Source organism: Schistocerca cancellata, chromosome 6 (genome assembly GCF_023864275.1).
Source record: "Schistocerca cancellata isolate TAMUIC-IGC-003103 chromosome 6, iqSchCanc2.1, whole genome shotgun sequence".
Lineage (NCBI taxonomy): Eukaryota > Metazoa > Arthropoda > Insecta > Orthoptera > Acrididae > Schistocerca > Schistocerca cancellata.
The window spans coordinates 612,918,207-612,944,733 of NC_064631.1; the positions used below are offsets into that span (position 1 = coordinate 612,918,207).

The window sequence follows — 26,527 nt, forward strand, 5'->3', positions numbered from 1 at the left end:
ACAGAAATGTTTTTATTAGTTGCACAATGCCTCACTGGATCGTGTAAGCCATAATTTCCTGTATTCCGTTTTGTGTCGTTAGCATCATACAAGTGTCGCAACACTTTAGCCGGATCTTTAGTTTTGGTACACCGTCATTCCTCTCATTGAGAGCTGTGTTTCTTGTTCGACCCGGAACCTGAGTAAACTGATGGGCACTAGTAAAGCGGTTGTAGCTTTCTTCTGAACGGCCAGCAGACGCCACGTGACTGGGCCGATCGCAGGCGTGCTGCTTTCACGTTGCTGAATAATTCCGACAGACTCTCGATGAAAGAGTCTCTGCTCGTTTTTTATTTTGAATTTTTGTGTACTTTTTCTAGTTACAGAGTCATTCTTTTTTAAAAAAGCCGTTTCTTTCTGTGGTCTTCTATTGCTCACTATGTGGATAGATCTAAGGCAGTCGTAGCTGAGAACACTCTCGCTCTTTTCCTCGTAGCGTCAGCACGGATAAGACACAAATCATTACAACTTAGAAGATCTTCCATCCCTTCACAGAAACTTATGACAGCACAGTATAGAATGTGGTTGGAGTTATGGGATGTTAAACATTGTCTGACATACAGTAGCTTCAAGGATACGACAGTTTGATTAAGTAATCATGAAGAAAGTGTTATCAGTCAGTATGCTAATTGCCTATTTTTGACGTGCAGCATAGTTTTTAGCATTGGGTCTGTCTGTAAACCATGTGCTGTACACCTGTAAGTCAACTGTTTGGAGGGGGATGGGTGGGTGGACAGATTTCCTCTCTGCCCCCCCCCCTCTTCCCAGTAATTGAAATTAGTTAGTGACCCCTCCGATCGCCCCCCACCTCTTCCTTCCAGTTGACACACCCTTGCTGACAGACCAATACAGAGTTTAAACCAAATATGTGGAATGTATAATTCAGGTGGGAGGTGCTTCTCTGATGTTTTGGGGATGCTTTTCGTACCATGACTTGGAACCACTGTAACATGAATAGTTTCAACGTTCTCAGTGACCACTTTCTTCAATGTCTTCACAGTGAGTGAACAGTGGACACTCCCGTCTTCCAAGATGGCAACACCTATGGTCTCAGAGATGCAGGCATACATTTTCCATTTGACGAACACACAAGAACCCTATCGCATGTCTAGTGGCCACCTAAATCAATGGATCTTAATCCCAAAGAAAATGTTTGGGACTATTTGGAACAGTGTGTGAAATGTACCATTCAGCATCCCCCCAATGTGGTACATGAATGGGATCTAATCATCAGTGGGAGGCTTCAAGTGGACACAGCATACCTGAAGGAACTTTCGGACTTTCTTCCCCATGGAACTGGCATGATTATCAAGATTAGAGGGGGTGCTACATGGTATAAGCGTGGTGTCTCCTGGAAGAGCACTAATTTTTGTTCAATGTGCTTAGGAGGGACCCCATTTCATCACACACAAACATCCCCCACACGAAAATACATTCACCATCTGCATGGACGGGGCCACGATGGTAAGCAGGAGGCATCACCTCACCTGATTTTCAACAAACTCGTACTCCCTGTGGTCAGTTTGTGCCAAAATACAGGGTGTCTCAAACCTTTTGGATCAAATTGAAAAAGGTGATAGTGAATCCATAACTGATAACTTTGAGATAGGGAATCAATCGTCAGAAATGCAAATTTATTGTGTTATGGACGTACACAGTGTACACTACATAACAACGACGTAGCTCATAGTAATTGTTCATGGACCCTAGGAAGCAGGGTCTTGCAAGCGGGGCTCAGAATATGTTGGTCCCTGTGGTTGCACATGTTCTTTATGGCAGAGGTGTAATACCTGTTCCACCAGTACTCTCACACTGTATCCCTCAAAGCGTCCATTTCATGAGCAAGTTGATGGGTGCTTATTGTTGGGTGGTCGGCCACACGATCTAACATCATTTTTTTACAGTCTCGGTATTTGGACATGTCTTTGGGTGGAACCTTGGCGAACTCTATGTGGCGTGAACGACCTCGTCTCTCAGAAGTTGGTATCCACAGAGAAAAATTCTTCCAATTAGAACGCTGCCTGTTGGGAAACAGTTCTCTGTACATTCGTCCTGCCTTACGGGCTCTATATACGTTAAGTGCATATGTGCCAATTCTCTTGACCTGTAACATTCCATCTTTGAATACACGTCATGCACTGTACACAGTAATATACGTCAGCACGGACACATCACAAACTATCTGATGCAATGGACAACTGACACTGGGGATGGTGATATGCATACAACACAGGTTGATGCGCCGGTGCAATGCATGCGATCGTCACATGACACACGTGCTATGAGCTAAGTCATGTACAGTATGTCTGTTTGGTGGTCAGGGGTGTCCGCTGTTTATCACTCCCTGCCTGTTCCGGGATCTTTGCTGGAGTGACGCAGAACTGCATGTGCTGTTGCAATATATGGTTTGAGACTAAAAAGTGCGCGTCATTTATGACGGCGGCCGAGTTTCGGTTCGTTCTGCGCATCTGACGTCACAAAACACAGTCAACCAATAAACAGAGAGTGACGTTGCCAGAGCTCGACTGCAGTGCAGAGCACGGACGAGTGTCTTCAGTTTTAGAAACGTTCAGTCATAAATAAATCAATTGAACAAAAGCAATGTCTTGATAGCAGACTTTCTTTTATAGAAAGTTTTGAAAAAGCATTCTTTAGACCAATTGCTTCATGTTCTATTAATTAAATCAAACAAGCAATAAGCTTGCTAATTCAGGCGATAGCAAGGAAAGGTGTTTGTATCATTCTCACTAACCGCTTTTTCGCAATAAAGAACAGCGGTAATTGTTATTTCCTATTGTACTTCGACGAAACGCGAGTAATTCATAGTCATATCAACAGTGTTTGTCGGTATTTTGCGTGATATTTTAAAGTCCTCCGGGGGAAGAATTACATGACTAGCTACGTTAGCGTAATGGTTAAAGTGTATGGCTGCTGAGCCAAGGGTTTAGAGTTCAAACGTTGTTCGATGCTTAATATTTTCTTTATTTAAATATCGAAGTGTCTTACTTCATAAATTTTATTCGTTTGAATGTAATTTTTTGAAATTTCTAGTGGCAACTAAAATCGATCATATGGAAAGTATACGCTATGGACTTTTACCTCCGAAAACTCTTCAAAATTTCGCGCAATGGTTTACTACATCTAATGCTGCACAATAACTGCGTTGAATATCGAAACAAAATTAAGTCATTTATGGGGGGAAGGTATCAGTCAAGGAGATGTGTAAAAATCAAAGTTTTGGGCCAAATAGTTTTTATGAAATCGAATGATAAAGTGTGTCAAAGCAGTCGAAACACCATGTGTCTGCACAGGCGAGCAATGCAATGCTGACAAAATCGCACACATCGCGGAATGCGAGGAGCACGTCTCTGTAGCAGCGAAAGGGTTAATGCGGTCATGGTGGCTTTACTTCATAAACTGCGCGCTCCCCCCTAAACGTAAGTTTGCGAACTATACTATGGCGCTGCTTCTCTTGGCGCGTACAACTAGCAACGCAGCAATCTTCCGCGTCTGGGCGGGCATGCGCGAACCGCCAAGATAAAAGAATTGAACTATAGTGGTCGTCGCTTTGAAAAATTAGTGTGATCTACGTTGTTTTTATGCGGTGTAAGCTGGTATGTCTCTAACACAATAAATATGCATTTCCGACCACTGGTGCTTTATCTCAATAGAATCAGTTGTGGACTCACTATCACCTGCTTCAATATGACCCAAAAGGTTTGAGACACTGGGTATACTGTGTGACTCGTCAGTCCAACTCAGAGCCTCCAATGGTAGTGTTCCTTGCCCTCCGACGTGCAGTGAGCTGAGACACTGTCTAGGGCAGCAACTTCTATACACGGTAGTGTGGAGGTAGACTGCTGATTGATATCCAGCATTGTACTGACAGATGATTTGCTGCATTGTGGACCATCTATCCATTGTTAGTGGTCAGTGGTGATCCCTTTCTTTTACAGGCTGTTTCATGTGGCAGTTGAGTCTGGCAGCAGCTGTTGTGACCTAGCTTGGTGCTTACGAGGTGCCCTTAACACGGTGGGAAGTGAAATGCCTTATGGCTATACGAAATTGTTGATAGAGCGTTTCAACATTCGTCTGCCAGCAGGAGCGCTGACGTCGCTCACGTTGTCCACTGTGTGGTCAGTGCAGTGCAGTACAGTACTCGCATACACGCCAATCACGTGACACGGTGCACTGTTCCGTTCTTCGAGGCGACAGCAGCTCTCCCTTTCCCGAAACTGCTGCTTTTAGTTGTCTCTAGTTATTTCTGAGGGTATTCATCTCCAGAATAAGATTTTCACTCTGCAGCGGAGTGTGCGCTGGTATGAAACTTCCTTGCAGAGACTCGAACTCGGGACCTTTGCCTTTCGCAGGCAAGTGCTCTACCAACTGAGCTACCCAAGCACGACTCACGCCCCGTCCTCACAGCTTTACTTCTGCCAGTACCTCGTCTCCTACCTTCCAAACTTTACAGTTTTAATCTTCCAGGAAGTTTCATACCAGCGCACACTCCGCTGCAGAGAGAAAATCTCATTCTGGAAACGTCCCATAGGCTGCGGCTAAGCCATGTCTCCGCATATCCCTTCTTTCAGGAGTGGTAGTTCTGCAGGTTTGCACGAGAGCTTCTGTAAAGTTTGGAAGGTAGGAGACGAGGTACTGGCAGAAGTAAAGCTGTGAGGACGGGGCCTGAGTCGTGCTTGGTTAGCTCAGTTGGCAGAGCACTTGCCCGTGAAAAGCAAAGGTCCCGAGTTCGAGTCTCGGTCCGGCACACAATTTTAATCTGCCAGGAAGTTTCGGTATTCATCTCTTCAGATATACCACTCTCGCTCAAAAGTCTCCTACTCACTCATTTATTCGCCTCTCTCTTTTCTAGACATAACGTGAGTGTAGAGGTCAGGCACGCAGAACAGCAGGTCATGAATAAATTTTCCATGTAGGTGGAAAGCTCAGCCGGCCGGTGTGGCCGAGCAGTTCCAGGCGCTTCAGTCTGGAACCGCGCGACCGCTATGGTCGCAGGTTCGAATCGTGCCTCGGTCATGAATGTGTGTGGTGTCCTTAGGTTAGTTAGGTTTAAGTAGGTCTAAGTTCTAGATTACTGATGACCTCAGATGTTAAGTCCCATAGTGCTCAGAGCCATTTGGAAAACTCTCATAAACAAGATGCAAGGAGAAAATGCTTTGTACAACAGTTTTTTCCTTTTATTGTCGTGTCATTCTTTTGTGACTTTGGTGGTCTGGCAGTGGTCCAAACTAACGATCTTCAGACAAAAATAAATAAATAAATAAAATAAAATAAAATACAAAATGCAAAAGGTGACAGTAACAATTTTGAAGAACGCAGTGGTTTAAAATTATTTCCAATGATGTTTCACATCGCTGTTATTAGAACTACACGTTATCACGAATGTCTTTGTGTAAAACGATCATAATAGGATATTTTTAAAAGAAGCACTGCACTATATCAATTTGAAAGATCTGTACTGGATCAGGATAAATTAGGAGAGGGAAGATTGATAGGTTCTGTACAGCAATAACATGTGAGGTACGTGAGAACAGGTGGGGGGGGGGGGGCTTGGATGTGGGTGGGGTTAGTGGCAATGGACAGTGGGACAGAGCAGCAAGGAGAGGTAAGTTGACTCGTGGGAACCGAATGGGAAGGAAAGGTCAAAAGTGGTAGGGAGGTCTGATGTGAAAGGGGATGCGAAAGGGTGCAATAAAACCGTGGAGAAGGACAGATAATGGTGTAGATTTCGTGGCCTGAGACTGGGAGACTGTGGGAGAGTTCCTCGAGTGTGGGAGGGCTTAAGGCCACAGATCTGTTTAAATAAATGCGCAGCAGAGCACCAGATTTGGAGGTCAGGCGGAAAACAACGGATTTGTTGGCGTCTAGTTTCTGTGGTGCACTCGATGTATTATGATTTAGAATGTGGACATAAATGGAGGCTTTAATGAGCTGGTAATAGTATAGGCAATGGCATATGAATAATAAATGCAATGGAGAGTGCATAACATTTGAGGATTTGGAGGGAGCGACGGGAATTTGGTGGACTGGCAATTCAGGTAATGTTGGTGTAGGACAGGATACGACATATTAACGCCTTGCAGATGTCAGGGATGGTGGAGGGATGCAAGCCTCATATTCAGCATGTTAGTAGTTTTTAGTCCGTTGCGGACTCTCTGATGGTTAACGTGTGGAGGTTCTATCTCGATCTATGACCAAGTGTTATTCTGAAGTATTTTTGTGCGGTAAGAATGGAGTTATGTGGCTGTAAGCTGCAGGTGCTCCTTCATAAAAAAATTTCGTGGATTTCTGGAATTAGTTACACCAGAAGTTGAACTGACTGAGATGGACCTGGAGAAAATGTACAACTATAAATGCATATTAGCATCCGTGACCAGAAGCTATCTCGTTAGAACACAGTAACCTCATATTAGGGAGGGCGACGGTTCAAATCCATCCGATTCTCCAGATTTAGAATTTCGCGATTTCCCTAAAATGCTGTAGCCAAATACTGCGATGGTTACTTTGTAAAGAGCACAGCTGACTTCTTTCCCCGTCCTTGTAACATTTCGAGCATGTGCTCTCACTCTAATGACCTCGATGCCAGTTATAAACAGAGCAATATTCACTGCCAACATGTCATTGAAGCAATGTATAATAATTGTCATACGCAATTTTTGCGTACGTAGCCGCAGTGCAGCAAGTCCTCTGTTACACTTGCGAACTCGTGTGCTTGCTCTCCTTCCTACGCCGCTATAGCCCACCAGCACCAGACAACAGGTTTGAGTGAAGAGTTTTCGGTTAATCGGATAGCGGTGGAGACTCAGAGTCTAGTCTCCGAGCCTACGGAGACAGTGAGTTCGGAGTTGACTTTGGCGAATTCAGAGCGAGTTTACAGACCTCATTGCTGATCTATACGTAGCAGGAACTAACAAGATCACAATACTAGGTACAGGCAATTGTAAAATAATTCTGGGCCTCAGTAGGAACCAAGGTGGAGACCTGCTCCAACCTTGGTGTAAAACTTTACAGCCAGCCACACTCGTCTCTAAAAGGCAATCATTCACGCGAATCCCATAGGGCGTCGTTGTTCGGTGTCGAGTATGACAAAGCCTTCCCACTGGCGGCCGAGCAACGGTATGGAATGCAGATGTGTATGGCGTGGGCAGTGTTTTGTAGTCATGGTGCACCATGGGGAAACGCCGCCTGTTGTGAAGTAGCTGCCCACTTGCCTCAGCACAAAGGCTTGACACGGAGAGATGTCAATGAGCAGCGAATTCACGATAACTATATCGTGGCATGAGTGTAGATGTACACTACTGGCCATTAAAATTGCCACACCAAGAAGAAATGCAGATGATAAACGGGTATTCATTGGACAAATATATTATACTAGAACTGACATGTGATTACATTTTCACGCAATTTGGGTGCATAGATCCTGAGAAATCAGTACCCAGAAAAACAACCTGTGGCAGTAATAACGGCCTTGATACGCCTGGGCATTGGGTCAGAGCTTGGATGGCGTGTACAGGTACAGCTGCCCATGCAGCTACAAGACGATACCACAATTCCTCAAGAGTAGTGACTGGCGTATTGTGACGAGCCAGTTGCTCGGCCACCATTGAACAGATGTTTTCAATTTGTGAGAGATCTGGAGAACGTGCTGGCCAGGGCAGCAGTCGAACATTTTCTGTATCCAGAAAGGCCCTACAGGACCTGCAACATGCGGTCGTGCATTATCATGCTGAAATGTAGGGTTTCGCAGGGATCGAATGAAGGGTAGAGATACGGGTCGTAACACATCTGAAATGTAACGTCCACTGTTCAAAGTGCCGTCAATGCGAACAAGAGGTGACCGAGACGTGTAACCAGTGGCACCCCATACCATCACGCCGGGTGATACGCCAGTATGGCGACGACGAATACACGCTTCCGGTGTGCGTTCACCGCGATGTCGCCAAACACGGATGCGACCATCATGATGCTGTAAACAGAACCGGTATTCATCCGAAAAAATGACGTTTTGCCATTCGTGCACCATGGTTCGTCGTTGAGTACACCATCGCAGGCGCTCCTGTCTGTAATGCAGCGTGAAGGCTAACCGCAGCCATGGTCTCCGAGCTGATAGTCCATGCTGCTGCAAACGTCGTCGAACTGTTCGTGCAGATGGTTGTTGTCTTGCAAACGTCCCCATCTGTTGACTCAGGGATCGAGACGTGGCTGCACGATCCGTTACAGCCATGCGGATAAGATGCGTGTCATCTCGACTGCTAGTGATACGAGGCCGTTGTAATCCAGCACGGCGTTCCGTAGTACCCTCCCGAACCCACCGATTCCATATTCTGCTAACAGTCATTGGATCTCGACCAACGCGAGCAGCAATGTCGTGATACGATAAACCGCAATCGCGGTAGGCTACAATCCGACCTTTATCAAAGTCGGAAACGTGCTGGTACGCATTTCTTCTCCTTACACGAGGCATCACAACAACGTTTCACCAGGCAGCGCTGGTCAAGCTGTTTGTGTATGAGAAATCGGTTGGAATCTTTCCTCACGTCAGCACGTTGTAGGTGTCGCCACCGGCGCCAACCTTGTGTGAATGCTCTGAAAAACTAATCATTTGCATATCACAGCATTTTCTTCCTGTCGGTTAAATTTCGCGTCTGTAGCACGTCATCTTCGTGGTGTAGCAGTTTTAATGGCTAGTAGTGTAGATGTACGAAGGTTGCCCAGAAAGTAATGCACCACATTTTTTTTCTCACCCGAAAACAATGCTACGAATGCGAAACGTCACGTTTGTATTATTTGAAGTCTCCTGAGTGAGCAAGCCAAGTTTCCGTGACTTCCGACAGTTAATGTATTTGCAAGACAGATCCAAAATGGCGTCTGTAGGTGATGTACGTTATAAGCAACGAGCCGTCATTGAATTTCTCACTGCAGAGAAAGAAACTGTTGGGAATATTTACAGACGATTATGCAAAGTCTATGGAGCATCTGCTGTCGACAGAACTATAGTTAGTCGCTGGGCACGGTGGGTGATGTCATCTGAAGGCTATTCGGCGGAGCTCCACGATTTGCAGCGGTCTTGGGAGACCATCCACGGCTGTCCCACCTGACATGTTGCGGCGAGCTGATGTCATTCGCGAGGACAGGCGCATCACGACTCGGCGGTTGGTGCTGCATCAGTCAATCAGCAAAGGACGTTCACACAGTGAAGCATTGGCTCCGCCACCAGGACAAGGATTGGTACCGAGAGGGCATACACGCCCTTGTTTCGTCAGGGGGAAGGCCATAGAACGGGATGGAGATTACGTGGTAAAATAGGGTGTGTGGATAAAACACCATTCTTTCGTGTGCGTAATTCTCATTACCTTCAATAAAGAACTGTTGAAGAAAAAAAATGTGATGTATTACTTATTGGGCAACCCTCATAGAATCACTATAAAGCACGAGGTAAAGGGTACTTTTTAAGGTGAGGTATATTACGGTTTCTTCACGTGCCATTCACGGATAGGGCTTAGGAAGAATGATTGCTTATATTACCGTATGAGCCCATATTTATTTAACTTAATCTGCGCGATCTGTATGGGATTTGTGTGAAAGGGCTGAGGAATGTAGCAGTTCCTGTCTGAAAGACGATTCTAGATATTTTCTAAGCCTGTTGTCGTGAAATGTAAGGCATATTTCCTCGAGTGTCTGCCAGTTAACATTTTGCAACATTTGTGTTACATGCTTTCGCCAAATAAGCCTCTGACCAGTCCGCCCACCCTTTTTCGTACATACTTCTTATCCTCTGCTACTCCGACCTGATATGGGTTCCACACTCTTGTGCAGTTTTGTAGCGTCGGTGTACGAACATTTCGAATGCTCTCTCTTTTGTAGACGAACTGCAGTTTCTCAGTACCCTACGAATGACCCGTAGCCTGTCGTTAACTTCGCCCACAACTGGGTCCATGCAGTCGTTCCACTTCATATCTCTACACAAAATTAGTCCCAAATATTTGTACGACATGAATGATTCGAGTTGTGACTCAGTAATCCTACATTCGAAGGCCACCACAGTTTTACGTTTCGCGAATTCCTCTAGTATGCATTTCTCTGCGCTAGGTACTAGTATGTAGTTTCTCCATCATGCTGATATTTCGTCGAGATCTAGCTGGATATCACGGCAAATAGTACCTCATAGACTACTGCATCATACCCGAAGGGCTTAATATTGCAACTACACTGCCTGACAGTAAGAGTGAAGCAACGAGAAAACATGGTCGATGTCAAAGGAACTTCACACACATATTCATCATCGGCAGGTATGTAAATGGTTAAAACTGCAATTTTCTGTGACAGCTACAATGGCCACAAGACTACAATTGTACTGTTCGTGTTTAGTGTTGTTACCAGGCCCGCTAGGGTGCATAACAGTCGTGCGCAGCGGCAGATGTCGAGTGATCACTGTGAAGGATCAGCGGTGCACCGTAGGTCTCTAGAAGAGCGTAGCGTTCCAAAGGATTGGAAAAGGGCACAGGTCATCCCCGTTTTCAAGAAGGGACGTCGAACAGATGTGCAGAACTATAGACCTATATCTCTAACGTCGATCAGTTGCAGAATTTTGGAACACGTATTGTGTTCGAGTATAATGACTTTTCTGGAGACTAGAAATCTACTCTGTAGGAATCAGCATGGGTTTCGAAAAAGACGGTCATGTGAAACCCAGCTCGCGCTATTCGTCGACGAGACTCAGAGGGCCATAGACACGGGTTCACAGGTAGATGCCGTGTTTCTTGACTTCCGCAAGGCGTTCGATACAGTTCCCCACAGTCGTTTAATGAACAAAGTAAGAGCATATGGACTATCAGACCAATTGTGTGATTGGATTGAGGAGCTCCTAGATAATAGGACGCAGCATGTTATTCTCAATGGAGAGAAGTCTTCCGAAGTAAGAGTGATTTCAGGTGTGCCGCAGGGGAGTGTCATAGGACCGTTGCTATTCACAATATACATAAATGACCTGGTGGATGACATCGGAAGTTCACTGAGGCTTTTTGCAGATGATGCTGTGGTGTACCGAGAGGTTGTAACAATGGAAAATTGTACTGAAATGCAGGAGGATCTCCAGCGAATTGACGCATGGTGCAGGGAATGGCAATTGAATCTCAATGTAGACAAGAGTAATGTGCTGCGAATATACAGAAAGATAGATCCTTTATCATTTAGCTACAAAATAGCAGGTAAGCAACTGGAAGCAGTTAATACCATAAATTATCTGGGAGTACGCATTAGGAGTGATTTAAAATGGAATGATCATATAATGTTGATCGTCGGTAAAGCAGATGCCAGACTGAGATTCATTGGAAGAATCCTAAGGAAATGCAATCCGAAAACAAAGGAAGTATGTTACAGTACGCTTGTTCGCCCACTGCTTGAATACTGCTCAGCAGTGTGGGATCCGTACCAGATAGGGTTGATAGAAGAGATAAAGAAGATCCAACGGAGAGCAGCGCGCTTCGTTACAGGATCATTTAGTAATCGCGAAAGCGTTACGGAGATGATAGATAAACTCCAGTGGAAGACTCTGCAGGAGAGACGCTCAGTAGCTCGGTACGGGCTTTTATTGAAGTTTCGAGAACATACCTTCACCGAAGAGTCAAGCAGTATATTGCTCCCTCCTACGTATATCTCGCGAAGAGACCATGAGGATAAAATCAGAGAGATTAGAGCCCACACAGAGGCATACCGACAATCCTTTCCACGAACAATACGAGACTGGAATAGAAGGGAGAACCGATAGAGGTACTGAAGGTACCCTCCGCCACACACCGTCAGGTGGCTTGCGGAGTATGGATGTAGATGTAGATGTAGAAGGACACAAAGATGGCCTGTATTCGTTTGAGACAACGTTATCAGCACCTGACAGTTTGGGAGAGGCCACATTGTGAGTTTTCTTTCCGCCAGCTGGTCGAATCGTTCAATATTCAGCATTCAGATGCGACAGCCGCTCGGTGTTGAACTGCATGGGAACTCGAAGTAAAGCACATCTGTCAACGAAGTGTGGTCATCACAAGAGACGATAACCATATTGTGTACCAGGTACATCATAACTCGTTCACATCTGCACTCGGAGTCCCGGAATTCCCTTCAACATTCCGTGTCATCCCGCTCCAAATAGTCGGAACCCAGCAACAGCCGGACTATGGAATTATCGTCCCATACGCAGAGTGTCATTAACACCACAACGCAAACGCCATTTGAAGTGATACCATGAAGCATGGACTGCTAATGAATGGCGTCGCACCGTGTTCAGCGATGAAACACGTAGTGATTCAGGGAACTCCAATAGCACAACAGCAAGCCATGGACGTCCTGCGACCTCATGCTTTCTCTCTAGTGCGACTGTATCGTGACACCATTTTTCAACAGGACAATGCTCGACCGCACATGGCACTTGTGCCTATGAACTGTCAGCCTGATGTAGAGATACTTTCGCGGGCAACAAGATCTGTTCGCTATAGACCACGTGTTCATGGCCCTGACTTCAGCTTCGTCCCAGACGACTCCGGGGTATCAAGAACCAGTCACGGACGTTGTGGACCAGCCTCCTTCAGGAGAGGATACAGCAGCCTTAGGACACCCTTTCCAATCGAATCAGCGCATGCATCCAGACCAGAAGGGGTGCAACACCGTACTGATAAGTGCAGTCATATGCCCAAGATATTTGTAAATTTGCTATTGTAATCAATGAAACAACATTATATACTCTATCAACCCATGACACGTCATTTCGTTCCCTCGTCCTCTTCTGGGTGCTTCAATTTCTTTGTCAGTCAGTGTAACAATACCCGCGAAGTCATTAATGTGTAACATAAATAGAAATGAATTGTACCGGGTGATCAAAAAGTCAGTATAAATTTGAAATTTTAATAAACCACGGAATAATGTAGATAGAGAGGTAAAAATTGACACACATGCTTTGAATGGGGTTTTATTAGAACCAAAGAAAAAAAACAAAGTTCACAAAATGTCCGACGGATGGCGCTCGACAGCAAAACGTCAGTGACTGCGCATGACAATCGTGTATAAAAGTAGCTGTAATGAGAGACAGAATATGATGCGCCAGCAATCGCAGCATGTTGACGTTACCTGAAGAGGCGCTTTTGGTGAAGCTGTATTGCCAGAATGGGGAATGTGCTAGTTCAGCGTTACGATCCTATCGCCATAGGAAGGGGATTCGAACGGGTAAAGGTCCGTTGACAAATGCAGCTGTGGCGAGAATGATTTTGATGTTCGAAGCCACGGGTTGTTTAGACGATAGACCCCGTAGTGGCCGACCGATCACAAGACGTAATGCTGCTGAGACAGTTCAGGAAGAAATGGAGACCGTAGCGGGTTCGTCTATGCACGGGGACGTCAGCGCTCGTGCAGTCGCACCGGCATTCCATACACTACTGTTTGGTAGGCACCTAGGCGTACCCTCCGATGCTATCCGTACAAAAGCCATCGGCATCATGAACTGTTACATGGCGATTTAGTGAAGCGGAGGGCATTTGCGGTGTGGGCGTTTCAAAAGACAGCGGAAGATGACGATTGGTTGAGTAACGTGTTTGGGACCGACGAAGCTCATTTCACGCTCCGAGGGTCTGTCAACGCCCACAACTGCAGAATTTGGGCTACCGAAAATCCTAGAACTGTAGTGGAAACTCCATTGCACGACGAGAAAGTCACGGTATGGGTTGGATTCACCACATCTACTGTTATCGGGCCTTTTTTCTTCGAGGAAATGCGTGATTCTGGTTTTGTAACTGCTACCGTGACGGGTGAGAGGTACGCCGATATGTTACACAATCGCATCATCCCCAGCCTGGTTGATAAACACCTGCTGAAACGTACGATATTTATGCAGGATGGCGCTCCACCCCATATTGATAGACGCGTGAAAGTTCTCTTGCTCGCGTCGTTTGGTGAGGATCGTGTGCTCAGCCGCCACTTTCGTCACGCTTGGCCTCCCAGATCCCCAGACCTCAGTCCGTGCGATTATTGGCTTTGGGGTTAGACAATATTTGACGCCAGTGCCTCACCATAACTCCGGACATGCTATACAGCGCTATTCACATTATTCCTCGACTACAGCTATTGTTGAGGAATGATGGTGGACATATTGAGCATTTCCTGTAAAGAACATCATCTTTGCTTTGTCTTACTTTGTTATGCTAATTATTGCTATTCTGATCAGATGAAGCGCCATCTGTCGAACATTTTTTGAACTTCTGTATTTGTTTGGTTCTAATAAAACCTCATGACATTCCAAGCATGTGTGTCAATTTGTACCTCTCTATCTACATTATTCCGTAATTTATTCAGTTTTCAAATTTGTACTGACTGTTTGATCACCCGGTATTACACTCTCTTTAGCTCCAGCAGACATTACACCAGTGCCTGTACACGACTCTCTGTCGAGGATAACGTGCTGCGTCCTACCTACCCCTGAATTTTCGATCCAGTGGCAGTTGTAGTCAGTTACCTAATACGAACGTATTTTCTTTAGAGAGGTATCCGTGTGGTAGTCTTTACAAGGTCTAGCAACATGGAATAAACCAGGCTTCATCTATGCTTGGAACTAGGGTATCACGCTTGGAGAACGTGAGTTGCGTTTCGCACGATCCACGTTTTCGGCATCCGTGCTGATTTCCACAGAGAAGGTGATTTTATTCCGCCCTGGTTATACAGTTGGGACCTGAACATGTTATAGAATTCTGCTGCAAATAGATGTGAGTGTTGTGTAGTTTATAGCACCGTAACTATGTTCCTTATATGTAGATTTTCTAAACACAGGGAACATATATCTCCTCAAGGGAACTGCGCAAATTTAAGTTAAGAACGGAGTTACTTCACTCGCAAATTCCGTACAGCTCTTGACAAGAACGCCATCGGCTCCTCGGCCCTTATTGAGCTTTAGCAATTTATGCTGCTTTTCAGTACTGCTAGTGATTATTACTTTTCTACTCATTTTATTTGTGATACGCTATGGAATTTTTTGATGCGTTCCTGAAACGCTGTTTTGAGTTAAAGAGGACCTAATCTCATACATGCGCGTTAGTGCTGATATGAGCTGTCTCTTTACCTCCCGAGCTGAGAAAGCAAAAATTGCTTGTATCAGTCAGTGATATTTTCCTAGAAGCACCCAGTCTTTGTTCAAACACATTTACTCTCTACTTTTTCTGATTCTTGTTACTTATCTCCGTTGCGTGCCGTTTAAATCCTGTGCTCAAATATCTATTCAGTCAAGACTGGTTAATAAATGAAAGAGTAGCAGTATTTTATTCACAACACTTCACAATATTTGTGTGCAACTTGTGGAAAATTGTCACTGTTCGTATTTGCTTCATCATCATCGTTGTACAGTTCTAGTTTCCCGGATACTGTTAATGAGCGTCTTCTACTTTCTTACGCCCATGTATAGTCTGTCACTGCGAACATTGTCAATTCTTCTTCCTCTGACAGTGCGCCGTCCTTCCACTTCTCTTTCCAAATTTATTCGGCTTGTTCTTGTAGTCTCCAACCTCATCGAACGCCTGTGCCACCGTAGTCTGGATTTTCTGGTTCTGTATAAAAGGGATGTCTCGATTTCGGCTTTCTTCCTCATCTCCCAATTCCTTAACTTTTCCATCTTAGTCTTGAGAATGGTGGATCTAAGGAATTTCATTTTATACCTGGAGCCTCGATGACTCTCTCTTTGTGAGAGAGCCTGCTTCTATTCTGTAGGTAAATATTGGTACTAAGTAGCTGCTGAACATCACTAATTAATTTTTTCTGGAATCTTGTCGTCCCATAAAAGGGTTTTCATTAATTGATAGAATTCAGCACCGTTTCTTAGGCTGTTGGTAATCTCCTGTCTAATCAAATTATTCCTGAAGATTACTGTCTCGAGGTACAGAAAACTCTCTACATACTCTTAGCTGGTGATCTCCCAGTTTCACACTGGGTGTATGCCCACCTCTGTTGAAGGCAATCATCACTGTCTTGGTCCAACAGATGTGGTCTATGCATTCTTGGATTTTGGATTTCTTTACGTTTAATCTGATCTGAACATCCTCTTCTCTCTTACCCCAGTTCATGCCATCTTCAGCAAGGACAACTGTATTAAGTTCAGAAACATTGTTCATGATGTTTTTCATTATATCATCCATAACAGTGATGAACAATAGTGGGGTCAGTACACTGCCTTGCTAAACTCCACTATTAGTCTGAACCATGAAGATCGTCCCTCTCCAACATGTAAACGACCAGCACAGTCTTGGTATGGCATTTGGATTTTCCTTACCATTACTTTAGGTACATTCTTTTTCCTCAGGCGTTCCCAGATCTTCTCCCTAGCAACACTAATGTATGCCTTTCTTATACCCAAGAACCCAGTTAAGAAGTTCTTGCTTTTCTTCCAGTGAATGCAATGAAATGATCATATGGCACTGATGATCGGAGTCACCTCCTCAGAAGTTCAGCCACCAAGTTGCAAGTCTTTGGATGACTTGCGTGTCAATGATGGTGAAATGACGATGAGGACAAGACAACACCTAGTCCCTGACTGGAGAAAATCTCTGACCCGTCCAGGAATCGAACCCAGGCCTGGTTCATGGCAGTCAACACGAGCTGACCATTCAGCTAGGGAGGCAGACTTTCGCTCAGTATTTCTCCATTAGCATGCAGGTGCTGAAAATTAGATCTGCCGCGCGGGATTAGCCGAGCGGTCTGAGGCGCTGCAGTCATGGACTGTGCGGCTGGTCCCGGCGGAGGTTCGAGTCCTCCCTCGGGCATGGGTGTGTGTGTTTGTCCTTAGGATAATTTAGGTTAAGTAGTGCGTAAGCTTAGGGACTGATGACCTTAGCAGTTAAGTCCCATAAGATAAAAAAAAAATTAGATCCATTGCTGATATGTTATTTCTGAAGCCATACTGCTCCTCTTCCAACTGCACTTCTATGATTGTTCTCAATCTTTGATCTATGATCTTCTCTAGAATTTTCAATCTGTGCGACAGCTGGGTTACTCCTGTATAATCAATCTACTCTCTTCCCTAAACAGAGGAATTATAAAATCCTTGCTCCAACCTGAAGGCATTTTCACCGGCTGCGACATGTCGCGTATAATGACTGTGTGGATGATGTGGCCCATTCTACACCTTATTTTAGATCTATGTGACGATGCTGTGCTGATTATATTTATATGTTTTGATGATGCCATTATGCTTATCACTTTAGGACATGGTGTAAAAAAGGTACGGTTTACCGTATTTTATCTGTACATTTCCCTGGTTGTATGATAGTATATTGTGATATGTATTGCTGTATTGTGCTGAAAGACACACTGCTCACTAGGTGTATATATTTGTATATTGTATGTCTGAGGATGGTCATTACGGACTGAAACTGGTCATCGTCAAAAGAATTGATATTGTGATCAAAGACTGGAATAAAAAACATATGAAGGCGTTTTGTTGTCTTTACACACTTCATTGTGTGTTGTGTGCAGCCATTGTAGGCCCTGGACGCCAGCCGTCTTTCTCATGTCCTCATTCACCTCATCTGCACCTGGAGATTTTCCTTTAGGCATAGATTTTAAAGTTGTCTGTTTTTGGTCAGGTGATGGGACGGTCCCCACTGATTCTTTGTACGTTCTTCAACTGATCTATTCATTAGTTGGTCGAAATGGTGGTCCTTCAGGACTTCTCTGACGTCTCTATCTTTTCTAAAGATTTCTGGTTTCATCTCCGAGTGCCTTTATGGCATTCACTGGTTTCCTTTCATCTCTGATAACACTATACAGAACTTTCTTACTGCGTCTGTTATCCCCCTCGAGTTTCTGGGTGAATATCTGCCGTGTTTTGGTCTTCTCTTTTGTGACTGTTCTTTTAACTTCTAGTTTTTTTAATTTGGATATATTTGTCCCAGATCTCAGATCCTTACTTCATTTCTATTAAGTTCTGCTTTCATCTTTTCTCGGTCCCTTTCTTTTCGTGAAAGACTTCTTTCTCCTTCCATTCACACTTGCGTTCCCACAAACCTGGCCAGCTTGGTTCTCTAAGGCGTCCTATAATCTACTTCATTCAGGCTCTCCAATTTTCACTTTCTCTTTTGGGATATGATTTATTATACGGTTCTGATAATCAGTTCTCTTTTCCATTTTTTGGAGTTCCCACAATGTGATTTTTGGCATCTTCCTATTGTGTGATTTTGACACGTTGATGTTTTTCAAATTCGCTACTAACAGACGATTATCACTGTCAAGGTTCAAATATATGTAACTAGTCTACTTTTTTCTTCATCTGCCAATCTCAGATGTATCTTGTTATATGACTCTTTTCTCGAGCCAGCTATTTTTCACCACCACTCCTCACAAAGAAATCAATGAGATCTTCACCTTCTACATTTATTCCACCATATCCGTGGGATCCCATTGCATTCTCATATCCTGTTATGTTTGTACCAACCTGTGCATCCAAGTCTCCTACAATTATGCTCCTATCGTCACAAATGACCGCTTTCAGATCATTCATAAGCTGCTTTCTACTTCCTGGCAACATCCAGTTGCGGATGCACACACCTGTATGTGTATCTTTCCCTAAATGCCCATTTGCCTTCATTATTCTCTCACTGATGTACTGGATGTCTGCGGCTCCTTTCACGTTGTTTGCCATGATGAAACCAGCTCCATTCTTCACCTGTTTGTTCATTGCCATGTCAGTGAAGCGTATACAGCTTCCTTAATTTCTTCATCCCTTTCCTTTCCCAGTTGGTTTTACTCAGCACCAGTTTCATTATTTTTCTCCTTTCCATTAGACCTACCAGTTCCCCAGACTTCCTTGTGAGGCCGAGTAAATTGATGGTCCCTTTGTGAGTTAGTGGTCTCCTCTGGCAGTCGTGCATGGCTGCATGTCTCCACCTAACATCTGGCTGTAAACTATCATCTCTGGCGCGGGTCTGCACATGCTTATGTCTTAATCGAGTTGTTTGCGTTCCGTTTGAAAGCCATTACAAACGAACTCTTTCATTGCCCGCTAGACATAATGATTTTCTTCCAGGGGTTACCCCCTTAGCCTTGAATAGCCTTCTGCTGTATCTGAAAGGGAGCAGATTTTTAGTAAATTTAAGTGGCATTTACTCCATTTAGGCTTTGTCAGGTTTCTAAGACACAGCCCTTCCGCCTTCAGCTGTTGGTTCCACCTGTCAAGAGCAACTGACTTATCTGCCTTAACCGTTGAGATTAACATCTTCGCTCACCTCAGAAGCCGTTGGTGCTCTTCACCTCCTCTTCCAGGCTGCTGACTAATTTGCTTGCTCACATCTCGTAGAAAGCACCAATTATTATAAATAGACTGGTTCATTAGTACTGAGCTGCCTCCCAAGTCAAGGCTTAATCCCTGGCAGAGGGGGAAGAAAACTTTTCACATTTGTCAGCAAGAAGAAGTTGATTTTACATTGTGTACCAGGCTCATGAAAGAATTCCCAATATCCAGATGGTCGACTTCGCTGTGCTGAGAGACAAGTATTGGATACAAAGCGCGTAGAGGCACGAATGTTTTCCCATGCAGCATACATGAATGGAATGGGATGAAACCCTAATATGCAGTACAAATGCCAGTACCCTCTCCCATGTGCTTCACAGTGGGAATATGGATGTAGACATGCATAGCAGTAAATTCTTCAGAAATTTGTGAAGAAACGGATCTTGCTATTATTAGAGTTTCTTTTCTCAGTTGGTAAAAACGGAAACCTTATTGGATCGTGTTGCTGTATGTCTGTGTGCCAGTGTGTCTGTCCAACTATTAAAAACTGTTTTCCTCAGATGTATCAAGTTGTAATTAATATCACATACTGAGGTCTGTGGTCTCTTGGCGGTGTATAACGTTTAAGCTTCTAAGTCAATGCACATCATAAATTTTGATACTCACAAACTCACTCATGAAACCTGTACAGTATTTACATTGACCTACAAACATGAAAGCTGGCAAGAAGCAAGGTTTCACAGCAGAAATAAAGGAAAAAAGTCCCGAAATTATTTGTTTACAAATGAATCACAGGAAAAAATATATTTTTGTAATTTTTTTGTCCATCTGTCTTCCCACCTGTTATGTCCTCTTTTTCTTAGTAACGGGTGCGTGGTATCAAGTTCAAATTCGTCACATGTTAAGCTTATATGTCAACGCAGTCAAGACGGCAATAAGGATAGTAAATTGTTGGAATAAGGACCCCAGAGTTAACTAATAAATTGTAGTGACAATAACAATAAATTATCTAGTACGTTTCGTGGAAACCTAGCAACCATTCAGGTCCTGCTCATAAACTTAGCCAATAGAATAACAGTTCTATAATAGGGTAACAGGTCACCAAATTTTATATAAGGTGACTGACACAGAGTGTGGAGGATGGTATGGGAATGGGTAGGGGGAGTGGGAGGAGGTTAGGGAGATATGGCAACAATGCAGGCTGTGCTAATAGCCCCATTACTCCATTACTAACGTCTTGTATGCCCTTCTGTTAACAGACGCACGACATTTTCCGAGAATCTTCCAGCAAGTGTAAGTCTACTGTTCATCTTTCCTTTTACTGATTTTACATGTTCGTTGTATTCCATATGATTTTTTGGAATTAGTCTTAGATCCATCAGAATAGTACCACTGATGATATAATGAGATACAACAGGGCTATTTCTCATTATTTAATTCTCATTAAGTTGCATTTAGCCACTCAAGAAGAGATGAATGTCACTACAGGAAGTGGAAATACTTCAAGTCGTTCTGAAATTCCTTACAACAATCTATTGATGATACTAACCCATCAGGTACAAAAATGTTTTGACGTTTTTGAATCTGTAGGATTCAGTAGTACAGGGAGTTGTTCAAAGGTTTTAAATGTGCTCTGAGTCATTTAATTAATTCCGTTGCTCTAGTGATTGCATTATTATAAGAGCTTAGGCTTCCGCGGCCGATGTCATAGTGATTATTATTCTTCTGGTTATTAGGCCGCGTCATTGCTAAAAGCTAACAACAATAATAAACTAAAACCGACGTTTCAGCCGAACTGCAACGGCCATCCTCAGGGCACGACTGGTTTTGCATGGGGATAGGTGCTTCTACTTATTATAGACTATCGATGTCTGACGTCACTGTTGTAAAACTTTTAATTGGCCCTCTAATATGATTGGCTAGTCATGACGTTAGGGAAGATGGAAGGAAAGAAGCTATTCGTGGAAGTCCATGTCGTCAACGATTGGTAGCTGTCCGCCAATAAGCGTTCGGCTTCTGGTCGGCAACTTTTCCTCCTGGTGTGCGCGGATGTGGACTGACAGTTGCTCTACAGCTGTTTGTGCAGATACGTCTGCGTCCCGTGTAGCTTCTGCCCCGCGACCGCTCGCGGCCCGTTGGACTGGGCTGGCCGGCAGCCAGGACGCCGGGAGTTTGTAACCATGTTCTCTGTTGATGTTGTCAGGCTGCTTAATAATTTCGATCGCCTCCCGTATTTTGGGTTCTTGCATCCACGATTCTTTCTCATCTTCCCTTACGTTATGACTAGCCAATCATATTAGAGAGCCAATTAAAAGTTTTACAACAGTGACGTAAGACATCGATAGTCTGTAATAAATACACTCCTGGAAATGGAAAAAAGAACACATTGACACCGGTGTGTCAGACCCACCATACTTGCTCCGGACACTGCGAGAGGGCTGTACAAGCAATGATCACACGCACGGCACAGCGGACACACCAGGAACCGCGGTGTTGACCGTCGAATGGCGCTAGCTGCGCAGCATTTGTGCACCGCCGCCGTCAGTGTCAGCCAGTTTGCCGTGGCATACGGAGCTCCATCGCAGTCTTTAACACTGGTAGCATGCCGCGACAGCATGGACGTGAACCGTATGTGCAGTTGACGGACTTTGAGCGAGGGCGTATAGTGGGCATGCGGGAGGCCGGGTGGACGTACCGCCGAATTGCTCAACACGTGGGGCGTGAGGTCTCCACAGTACATCGATGTTGTCGCCAGTGGTCGGCGGAAGGTGCACGTGCCCGTCGACCTGGGACCGGACCGCAGCGACGCACGGATGCACGCCAAGACCGTAGGATCCTACGCAGTGCCGTAGGGGACCGCACCGCCACTTCCCAGCAAATTAGGGACACTGTTGCTCCTGGGGTATCGGCGAGGACCATTCGCAACCGTCTCCATGAAGCTGGGCTACGGTCCCGCACACCGTTAGGCCGTCTTCCGCTCACGCCCCAACATCGTGCAGCCCGCCTCCAGTGGTGTCGCGACAGGCGTGAATGGAGGGACGAAAGGAGACGTGTCGTCTTCAGCGATGAGAGTCGCTTTTGCCTTGGTGCCAATGATGGTCGTATGCGTGTTTGGCGCCGTGCAGGTGAGCACCACAATCAGGACTGCATACGACCGAGGCAAACAGGGCCAACACCCGGCATCATGGTGTGGGGAGCGATCTCCTACACTGGGCGTACACCACTGGTGATCGTCGAGGGGACACTGAATAGTGCACGGTACATCCAAACCGTCATCGAACCCATCGTTCTACCATTCCTAGACCGGCAAGGGAACTTGCTGTTCCAACAGGACAATGCACGTCCGCATGTATCCCGTGCCACCCAACGTGCTCTAGAAGGTGTAAGTCAACTACCCTGGCCAGCAAGATCTCCGGATCTGTCCCCCATTGAGCATGTTTGGGACTGGATGAAGCGTCGTCTCACGCGGTCTGCACGTCCAGCACGAACGCTGGTCCAACTGAGGCGCCAGGTGGAAATGGCATGGCAAGCCGTTCCACAGGACTACATCCAGCATCTCTACGATCGTCTCCATGGGAGAATAGCAGCCTGCATTGCTGCGAAAGGTGGATATACACTGTACTAGTGCCGACATTGTGCATGCTCTGTTGCCTGTGTCTATGTGCCTGTGGTTCTGTCAGTGTGATCATGTGATGTATCTGACCCCAGGAATGTGTCAATAAAGTTTCCCCTTCCTGGGACAATGGATTCACGGTGTTCTTATTTCAATTTCCAGGAGTGTAGAAGCACCTATCCCAATGCCAAACCAGTCGTGCCCTGAGGAAGGCCGTTGCAATTCGGCCGAAATGTCAGTTTTAGTTTATAATTTTTGTTAGTTTTTAGCAATGACGTGGCATAATACCCAGAAGAATTTTGATCACGATTACATTATTGTACATCAAAAGTGTCTTACACCATATCCTCTGTTATTTTATTTGCCAACAGTCCTGTGTAAAACTACATGTGAAGTTTCAAGATGCAGTAATGGGGGATTTTGGAATTTATTGCAACCCTCTGTATATTACTCGAGTAGTGACAGCAAATAAAATATTAAACTAATTGCAGCATGTACAGCGGCATTCAAGGAATCATTCTTTTCATGCTTGCTTCATACTCTAATGGAAGTAGTTAATAACTTTGACATGTAGTGCACTGACAAACATCCTATGCTATGCAGTTCACAGTGTCTTGCACAGTACACATGTAGATTCAGATAGAAATCAATACAGATACATTGACATGAAGTGATATCCAAGTGAACTATTCTGGTGTGCTGAACCTGCAGTCTAATGTACCTTAGTTGGGGTAAGAATTGATGGTATAATTAGATACCCCAATAAAGGTTGGAATAGCATGGCGACTTAACAGGGCAGCAGGTTCATAGAGCCAGGTGGATGTCCCCTTACAAATCACCGAAGCAGTACAAAATAGGCCATTTAATTAGTGAAATAAGCTGCAAAAGTGGGCAGATTCATGCCCTGGTGTGTGGGCATGTGGCCTTAAAACAGCCAAGCAGATATCCTCAGAGTGGAGTCATGCTGTGAGCACTCTGGCAAACGAAGAAGCACAGCTCAGGCTCTAGGTAGCTACAACAGTCTTAGCAGGAGTTGGTCACTTTGGCTGGTGCAGATGTGCTGCTCAGTGCAGGAAGCACACGAGTGCTCAGAGATGAACCAAACACCTCAGCACAGTGCAGTGCAGTGACAGTTGCCCGCAGAAGCAAGTCTGCAATAGTAAAATGTACCCGCGCAGGCAGCTCTCGGTAGTTAGTCAGGCTCAGGTGTGAACTACGGGCCATTGGTATCCACCCTGAAGTCGAGAAAAGTCGGCTACTAGTTGGAAGGCACTAATTCAGTTCTCAGCGTCATCAGGCCTAGGCACAGCCCATAGTGCCATAGCTAGCAGAGGCCGTTTCTAGCAGGTAGATAACCTCTTTCAGGATGACGATTGTTATGGAGTACGTCTAGAAGCTGGCTGCAGGCTGTGACATACACTGCATAGCTTAAACTGCCGATATTTCTGGTGGCTCGCTCGACACACAACTATTTTACCCGCCCATAACTCTTCATCACACAGGCCAAGGAAGTGGCCTGGTGCTGGCCCTAGATATGCGGTAATCGATGGCATCATTACTACAGTCTGCTTCTGTACTTTCGCTGTGTCAGCAGGGTTGCAATCCAGGCTGGAAACGTGGTAACTTGTTGTACTGTAAGGACCAAGTGGTGATGCCTGCAGTGTCAGCACAGCCAACCTGTAGCTTCTTGCAAAACAATGCCTCACCAGCTTACTTCTGCTTCACCTCTCTAAGGCTTCTTACATCAGCTCATGGTAACTTTTCTGTTAATTCAGCTAGACGTTTCAACCACCATTTAAAGAGGCAGTGGCGCAAAAATATCTTGACAAATGAAGATATGTTTCAAAACAGCCCTAAACATTAGAATATCTGGGTATGCCTCCAGGCTGATTCAGTTTTTGATTGTTACTTATCTTTCCACATACGATATGTGAACACTACTATTAGAGGTTCCCTCAGTGGGTGTGTGGGAATGGAATAACATCACTGCAGGTGATGGGGTGGGTGGAGGGTTGTGACTTACCTCCAGCAGAAATATGCAGGGTGTTCGGGTGTATCTACAGATACTGTTGTCATTAGTATCTTAATATGTAACCACTTCAGTGTGCTGGTTTTTCTCTGAGTCTAACAGTCTTTTCATAAAGACATTACATAATTTGCTATCTGCTTTCTGCAAGGTTGTAACTGAACCACTAAGTGGACAGCGCCTGTCAGTATAGACTAGCTGCATCCACACATCCACACTTCAACACCTGACCTGCTGCCCATGGGAAAATAAACGTTAACGACTTACTCGTACCACACATACTTGGAAATACTAACCAACCTGAAAACATAGTACTCTTTGTAGCTATAATTATTAGTCTGCATCTGAAGTTAACAATAACATAATGTTGTTCAGTATACTGTGCTCGGTCACCAATAAAAATATCTGCATTTATACCCCTTACAACATGTGTATCAACTGACAGCGATTCGCTGAAAAGAAATTAATAGATCAATGGTAATGAAATTCACAAAGACGCATAATCACGAAATCCATTCAGAAATGTCAGGCTGTGTCACAGTCCTCCTCCATTTCTATTCCCCGAAGGAGGGTTTTAATCCAGGTCTGGAAACAAATTTTCATTTGTCACGTGATATTTTTAACATGCTGTCAGTGTTATTGAGCAAGTAACTTCTGCAAAGGTTTCAGTCTCACACAACGTCTTCATTCTTGATCTAATGCACGTTGATGATTTCATTGCTTCTTTATCTGTACTGCTATGAGCTTACAGCAGTGGTGATTGCTATGTGTTGCAGGTGAGCGAGTCATCATCCAGACACCCGACACTGATCGCACTCCACTGCATGCGGGCAAGATGACGTCATATGGCACAGACAGACAGTATGTGTGATCGAGAGGTGTGCTGCTGACCACCACTCGACAAGTCTCATCACCATGGTTCTAACCAGAGTGCGCACTACCCATATAATCTTACTCTGGTTCTGTAGTCTTAAAGTCACTTGAGCTGAGTTCCTCACTAAGGTTTATTGATAAAAATACTATTACTCTTCAAGAAAACGTGCCTGTCTCTGTAGGCTTGTATTTTAATCAAATTACAATTTTAATGACTGGCCAAAATTCCAGTAAAAACTCAGTTATGTGCAAGTTACCATTTGGGAGTTTTTGATAAGAAGTAAAAGCCCACATTATTAATTTATACTAGTATAATACTAATGTTAATCTTAAGACATTATTTCATATTGGAATATAAATATTGATGATATAAAAAGATAATCGTTTGTGTAATGTGTAAGAGTTTTGTCTGTTACCTTTATAACATCACTGAGTTACTTCAATAAAGAGCGATTGAAAAATTCACAAGGAAATCTTATATTTCTGGCCTATATAATGCAAGAAACAGATTTTAAAAAGGAATACAACATATCTGCAGCGTTACCTAAGCAAATTAACCCGATTTATCACTAAATTGCTCTTATGAAATTAAGAAAATAATGAAGTCTCTGAAGAATGGAAGCTTATGGACAGCTAATGGCATTTCTAATAAGATACTGAAGAGCTATTCTTACATAATAATTTCCTTCCTGGCTGAAATACATATGAA

The 26,527-nt window shown here is 44.5% G+C and overlaps 1 protein-coding gene across 1 annotated transcript in view; it reads left to right on the forward strand.

Annotated features, from left to right (window-relative positions):
- Positions 1 to 26,263, forward strand: part of LOC126191406 (uncharacterized) — an 84,730-nt gene extending 58,467 nt beyond the window's left edge. Inside the window, exon 4 of the mRNA XM_049932273.1 lies at positions 25,722 to 26,263. Within this exon, the coding sequence (XP_049788230.1) occupies positions 25,722 to 25,816 (95 nt within the window). The 3' untranslated portion in view covers positions 25,817 to 26,263. The remainder of the gene's footprint in view (positions 1 to 25,721) is intronic.
- Positions 26,264 to 26,527: the final 264 nt, after the last annotated feature.